The 7,963-nt window shown below is 35.8% G+C and overlaps 1 protein-coding gene across 1 annotated transcript; it reads left to right on the forward strand.

Moving 5' to 3' along the window:
- Positions 1 to 2,952: 2,952 nt before the first annotated feature.
- LOC140862831 (serine/threonine-protein phosphatase 7 long form homolog) lies at positions 2,953 to 3,827 on the forward strand. Its single transcript, XM_073265873.1, has 4 exons — positions 2,953 to 3,246; positions 3,316 to 3,428; positions 3,508 to 3,595; positions 3,684 to 3,827. Exons 1-4 carry the CDS (start codon positions 2,953 to 2,955, stop codon positions 3,825 to 3,827), a joined length of 639 nt encoding a protein of 212 aa, XP_073121974.1.
- The last annotated feature ends 4,136 nt before the right edge of the window (positions 3,828 to 7,963 follow it).

Consider the following 7,963-nt stretch of genomic DNA (forward strand, 5'->3'; position numbering starts at 1 on the left):
CTAACAAATATTTTTGAAAAAATGGAACCAATTAGATGAACAATTTCCTATATACTCTGTGATTAATGCTTGAATCTGATTTTTGAGACATACAGACATAGATATGATTGAGGCACTGTTTGAAATTTTTGGGCCTAATTTTCATTGAATTTATCCTTAGTTGCCCATTTGAGCTACACGTATATTAGTACATTGAGGTACGAAAATTCTGAATTGGTTGTGAAAATCATCTTTAACTGCTGATGATTATTCTTTTTCTGCACTGATTGAATTTGTATGATTTAATTGTGGATTGAGACTTGTCTAGAACTAGTTCAAACACTCTTCGAGGCGAAATACGGGCAAAACTGAGATTAGGAATGATTTAGGCGATTTTTTTGAATTCGTTTGAGCCTTTCAAGCTACCTAATTATCTATTTTATCCCTAGTACTTTGTTTGAGCTTTATTGAAAATCGAATGGCATACGTGTAAACGTGTGATTATACCCCCATTCGTCATTATTTCAAGGTCCTACATTGACTACCTAATTAGCCTAAACACTATTTCCTACCTTTAAGGGAGTAATTTGAATGCTAAAATGTTGAATGCTCCTAGCTTTATTTGTGAAAAAAGGATTGGTGTGGTGGATGAATTGAAAAGATGAAAAAAAAGTAGTAGAAAAAAAGAGTTGAAAAATGTGGTAGAGAGTTGAAAAAGTTCTGAAAAGAAGAGTTGTGAAAAAGTTGAGAAATGAAGTGAATTGAAAGAATGTGAAATTGTGAATGAAAAAGGAGTCGTAATTGAGTTTGATAATATGAATTACTCCTTATTTTGAATTCTTATCCTTCATTTGTAGCCATGAGCCAGACCTTACATTATAAGCTGAATAAGTCCTATTGACCGAGTCTTAGTTGCCCAATATACTAGTGGAGAAGAGTTGCGAGAATTTAGCATATGGACTGTTGATTGATGCTTTTAATGATTATGAATTTTGATCTAAATATTTACACGTTTATTCTTTGCATTTACCTAATTGTGAGTGTTTTTGATTAATATCCTATTTTTGATCCTATGCTATCCTTGAAAAGTCCTCATGATCTATGAATGTTTGAATTGAATTTGGAGAATGGTGTGTTGAACTTGAGTTGCGGAGATTGTGAGTTTATGCGGTTATTATTTTGTGATTGGCTAAAACTTTCAAGTGTTAGTACGTTGGATATGATTTGGATTTGATATTTTTGAAATCATTGTTGAGGCCATTGTTCCATAATATTTCTTGACTATTCTTGTTGGTGTTTGATAGAATTGGTTTTTGGAATTTAATAGTTTTGCTCGGGACTAGCAAAAGTCTAAGTTTGGGGGTATTTGATAAGTGTATTTTATACACTTAATTTATATATGATTTTAATTGTTAAATATTTGTTTCGAGCAGATTTATGTGGGTATTGTGTTGTTTTTGTGTTTGTAGGAAATTATGAAATTTATGTGGAAAAGGAGAAAAAATGAGAAAAATGAGATTTGAGAGAAAAGAATTAAAAGAATAAAAGGGAAGAAGAAAGAAGAAAAGAAAAGAAAAGAAACGTACAGACAAGAGAGAATGAATAGTGATGGGCATTCCTTTTATTGGGCTTAAGGATAGCGCTAACTTAGCGCTAAAGATTTGAAGGAGAAGCGCTATCGCGCTTGTTCATTGAAGAGTGAAGATTTGAGCTAGAGGCCTATACGCGCGCGCATTATTTCTGGAGTGGGCGCTTGTCGCCAATTTCTGAACTTGGAAATATTTTATCGGAAGGAAACTTCTATATTTTGTGGGCTTTTGAGTGGGCTTTGGGAGACGATATAAAAGGCAATTTTTCATCAGACTAAGGGGGAGCCGCCGCAACACACGTACAGAAGAGAAATCAGAGAGTTGATTGTGAGATTTTTCTGGGATTTTCGAGAGCTTTATCGTGAAGAACGAAGACGGAGTTTGATCGACCGGACACGGCGTCGACGACGGATTTGTTTCTTATCTTTTATTTAATTCTGAACATGTTTGCATTTATTATTTATTGTTTTCAGAATTTTATTATGAACTAATTTTTTAGAGTCTAGAGGTCGGATGGAACCTGGTGTAGACACTTTCTTGAATTTTTGATTTTATTGAATTGGATTTCTTCTAGATTAATTGTTTTTTTCTAGAATTGATTGTCTTTTCAATTATCTGATCAATAATTGATTTGTAATATTTATTTGAAATCTGGCACTCGGGAGAGGAGATTTTGAATAGGATCATTGGAAAATACACTGTTAATTGTTTATCTGACTCGGGAGAGCTTATAACTTTAACAGAGCTTTTTAAAAGAGAACATAGTTTTGAATTGATCACTGCAAGTATATTCTTAATAGGGATATTGGAATTGAATTGTAGTTGATATATTTTATTCGGCACTCGGGAGAGGGAATAATACACGTAAGTGTTCTTGGCTATTAATTCTTTGAAATTCATGAATATTAATTAATTAGGATTGATTGTTGTTGAAACCAGGTGAAATCTATACCTCTAGACCATTTTCTTTGATTGATTATTCCTTAAAGTTGTTTGCGTGCTATCTAAAATCATCTGATTATTTATTTTAATTGCAAAATTCTTGATTATTGATTTTTTAGATAAAGTTTGGACTATTCTAATTACAAGCACTATTATTTTCATTTTACTCCCTGAGGGATCGATACTTGATTTTATCACTATATTAAAACTTGACACTCGTACGCTTGCGAGGAAGATTCACAACACACATACCTTTCATTTTAGATGTGGTGAAGCAACCATCACTTTACAGGATATTTCCATTATTTGGGGTCTACCTATTGATGGTGAGCCTGTAATTGGTATAGATGTTTCACGCAAAGTTGAAGAGTGATAGCATATATTTTTGGATTTATTGGGATTTACGCCACTGACGTCGCATTTCAAAGGTGGTCACTTATCGATGACCGCTTTATATGAGCATTATTGCATGGCTGCACATATCGATGATAATAGTCCAGAAATAGATGTCGTAAAATTTACCCGTTGTGTAGCATTAATGATTATTGGAGGAATCATGGTTCCAGATTATCAAGGAGGATCTGTTAAATTGATTTTTTTGCAACTACTTCGGGATATTGAACGCATCAGATCTTATAGTTGGGGAAGTGCAGTTCTAGCATTCCTATATCGTGAGTTATGCAATGCAACACGGATAAGAAAAGCTATAATATCCGGGCCTCTATTTATCCTACAGGTATAAATTTTTAAGTGCATCTAATATCACATTATAATAATTTATAATTTAATTTATTACTGATGGCAGGTATGGGCATGGAGCAGGATTACATTTGTTAATCCTGATATAAATGGATTATCTCTGACTGTGCCTCAAAATGAATTCGAGGAAGATATTCCATATGCTCCTTATGGTGCACGGTAATATTTGAAAAATATTAGCTTTTTATAAATTACAAATTCATTTTGTAATAATTTTAATAATCTTTTTTTATTGTAGGTGGTCAAATGTGTTTAGTTACACTCATTCACCAACGCACGCTGTTAGAATTATAAGGGATTGCTTCGATCGTATGACTAATGCCGAGGTGTGTTATTGGATTATTGAAATTTTTCAGCAATTATATTAATTTCTATTTATTAATTAAAAATGATTTTATTATTATTATTATGCAGTTTAATTGGATAGTTTACAACAAGAAAGATGTTGATGTTAAAGCGATCATTAGTACATACGATAATAGAATCTGGAGATGTGTTTGTCCTCTGATTTGTTTTGATATTGTGGAGATGCATCGTCCTGATCGGGTCTTGAGGTAGTTCAAAATGCGACAATCTATTCCTAGGCCTGCACTTGACAACGATAACCTACACAATGTTAATAGAACAGGTCATCGCAACACTGATTGGAGAGAGTATCATAAAGATGCAATTATTCTTTGGAATGGAAAATTGAGTAATGTTGCCCGAGGAGAACGTTACAGAAGATCTAGCGAAGTCGATGATGATCACTTTCCATGGTATGATCGCATTACTGTACGATTTATATCGCCTGCAGTAACTGGGCTTGGTTTTAGGCCATATCAACCGAATTTAGATATTGGCAGACACAGTAATATTCCACAAAATTTTAGTGTGTCATCCTCTGATTCGCAGCAGTCATCATCAGGGTTTGTTCCTCCTCGTCCATCTGGTGAGTTCTACAACGCGGGTCCATCTGGTGGGTTCTACAACGCGGGTCCATCTGGTGGGTTCGACAACGCAGGGCCATCTAGTGGGTTGTACAATACCGGACCATTCGGTGGATTTTACGGTGCAGGACCATCTGGTTCATATGTTGATGCCGGTAATCATACTCCATTTTGTGAAAATATCCAAAGTTTTATAGATCTGCTTAATACTGGTCAACGCAATATTCTGGCTCCTGAAAGAAACGTTCCATCACCTGTAATATTCCCTAGTTATTCAGATGAGCAACAAGAGAGGAGTGAAGAAATTGTTGATGCTCCTGTTGTGCGTAGAGGACAACGTAGACGTAGACCACATGCTTGTGGTACCGGTGGTCATTTGTATAACTGCAATTGTCATGAACAATAATAATATTTTTTTTGTGTTATAGTAATTGATAATTAGTTATGCATGTGATTTTTTTTCCTTTCCGTATGATTTTTTTTTATTACACCACAATTATTTTAAATACTTTATTAAGTTGATTAAAACAAATATGAAGAAAAATGCTATTAGTGTAATAGATCAATGCATTTAACCAATATCAAATACATATCTTATTCAATGCATACATTATATGACACAATTATAAAAACGCATATGCTACCAAAAAACATTTATTTGTTATACATTTTTCGTCAAGCAATCAATTGTCCACGTTTATCTGATACTCCTGAAAAAAAAAAACATATACAAATTAAAATATATTACAAGACATATTTTTAGGAACAAATTAAATTTTCAAAGTTTATACCTGTTAGTTCTTCGTTGTTGTCTCTCTCTCGCTATCGGCATGTCCATCTCGTTTCTTAGTCGAGTCGTTGTATCCCTACCTGCTCTTCTTCTTTCACGTCTAACTGGGTTGTGTTGCAACTCAAAGGTAGGACGATCCCAATATCTTTCATCTGCAAGAGGTTCAAATCTTCCTTCATACGTTGCGAGGTACTCCGATATATTGTACCATGACTGCACAAGTGTCGTGGGATCTAACGAGTGCCATTTAGCGGTGCAAATAGCATGAGAACACGGGATGCCGAAAATTGTCCATTTACCACATGAACAATCTGTTGTTGATATTCTCACCACTTGCATGTGTTGGCCGCGACTTGGCCTTCCTCCGGTTGCAACCTGAGCAGTTTGTGATCGTACATCATATTTAACAACACGATGTTCACTAGATTTCTTTGCCCATTCCTCATACTTTCGCCGTGCATAATCCGACCACAATTGATTTTCTTGAACCATATGTTGACCTTTTGTCACACGTTCAATGAAGTATTGGACACATCTCAGAAGGGTCAAGTGTACTATTGCAGATATAGGCAGTCTACGAGCTCCCTTTAACACACTGTTTAAGCACTCGAACATGTTGGTCGTCATCACTCCACGACGCCAACCTCCGTCATGGGCCATACTCCATTTTTCCTTTGATATTCCATCCAAATATCTGTGTGCCAAAATATTTTTGTTCTTAATTGCCTCCATTGTTGCATCAAATTTACAAATTTGATGTTGACTTCCTGCTTCCCAGCACAAATCTTTCAAATGCACATCTTTGAACCTGGAATTAAAATTTGAGCACACGTGCCGCAAACAAAAATGATGCACACCTTGTGGAGGTTTGAAATAGGGTAGATCTTCAACGGCTCGCACGATTCCCTTGTGCCTATCAGATATTAGACACACACCATTTTCGCCACATACAACATGTCGTCCAACATTTTCCAAAAACCACTTCCAGGAATCAGACGTTTCTTCATCGACAATTGCAAAAGCCAATGGTAGAACTTGATTGTTAGCATCGAGAGTGACAGCGATCAACATTTTGTGTTTGTACTTTGTGTACAAATGTGTACCGTCGACACTAATGATTTTTCGACAGTGTCGAAATCCATTAGTACACGGATTGAATGCCCAAAAACAATAGTTCAATGTTTTTATTTCTTCATTGTTTCTGAGATGCTTCCAGTCGACAATTGTTCCAATATTGTATTTGCAAAGAGCACGCATATATTTTGGCAGTAATTGAATAGAGCTCTCCCAAGTTCCATAAACAATTTCCACTGCACGTTTCAGACTCCGCCACGCCTTCGTATACGAGATTTGATATCCATATTTATCTTTCACACTCTCTATTATATATTTAATCTCGTACGAAGGATCACATCGCACAATTCCCAATAGTGTATGTGCAACCATATCACTATTCAAATTGTGATGATCTATGCCGACGTTGGTTGATATACATGTATGAGGCCCACCATATCTGGTTATTTTCCAATAACCTGTTTTCTCCTTGAAAGATGCGCGAAGACCCCAACGACATCTGACGGTGGAAGAATAATTTTTGCATTGAATTTTCCACAAAATGCGTGTGCTCTCAACAACAAGATATTCACGCCTAGAAACTCTGACCGAATAATCCTTCACAGATGCAATCAGATCTTTTTTATCCTTGAAAACCATGTTTACACATAGTTCTCCTCTCTCCTCATTATAGTATCTTGTCCGCATGTCATGAGGTACGCCAATAGAATCAGGAATCTCTTCTCCAAAATATGTATTAAAAAAAGATGGCATATCAGAAGTGGTAGAAAAGAAAGGAACATCTTGCCTCTGTAATTTCTGACGAGGTGGTGGACGAGATGATGTTCCCTCATCAGTATTTGCATGGATATTCACATGTACATCATCATTCACATCTTCAACATCGTCATCATCTTCTTCCTTAGACTCCCCGTATGACATCTCTGGCTCTGTATCGCTTATCTGGACATCTTCGTTTTCACTCCTAAGATCATCAACACGTGGCACAAAGTTTTGAATTTCTGAATTCCAATTTGCTTCACCATAATTTTGTTCCCAAATACGTGTACTTTCCGGCCAACTTGCAGGATCAGGTTCTGATGTGCCGGCGATATATTGATCCCACGATCCACTTTCAGGATAAAGATACATGTTGTCCATTCCTTCGGTGACGTGTAAAATATCCGATTCTTGGTCGACATGACCAACGTGATGGTCAATTTGGTTTGCTTCCACGTACAAATGCAATATACGTATATTGGGAGATTGCATCATAAACTCTAAAGCGTTGTCATCGACAAGATTGACTTGAATTTCATGCCAAGATGAATTTTCCATAAAAGAATATTTCGTTGACAATTTGAGGGTAAAAGTATTTGGATCAATCCTCAATATTTGATGCACAGCTTCAACCAACTCGGACAAAGTAATGGTACGTAGAACTCGCATCGGTCTAGTATAAGGAATACTATACACAATCGATCCACTATCCACAATAATATGACCACCAAAATATAAAAATATATCAATGTTTTCCATTCTCGATATATTTTTTTAAAATAAAAATGAAAAACGGATAAAAGGAAAGAGAAAATTTTAAAGAGTTTAATATTTGTATGAGTGATATCCGAATAACATTTGTGAACATATATATATAGTAATACAATTACGCGTAGAATTATTCTTTATGCGTTAAATTAATTCTTTACGCGTTATAATTAATATTTAAAAATTTATTACGCGTTGAATACGCGTTATATAATATATTTAAAAATTTATTACGCGTTAAATACGCGTTTTATTTAATTAACAGGCCAACTAGGCAGCGTCCGCGCCGGTGACGGAGGACGCTGCCTAGTTGGCAGCAGCGTCCTCAACCACGGGGCGCGGACGCTGCTGCCAACTAGGCAGCGTCCGCGCCC

Source organism: Henckelia pumila, chromosome 4 (assembly GCF_033568475.1).
Source record: "Henckelia pumila isolate YLH828 chromosome 4, ASM3356847v2, whole genome shotgun sequence".
NCBI classification, from domain to species: domain Eukaryota; kingdom Viridiplantae; phylum Streptophyta; class Magnoliopsida; order Lamiales; family Gesneriaceae; genus Henckelia; species Henckelia pumila.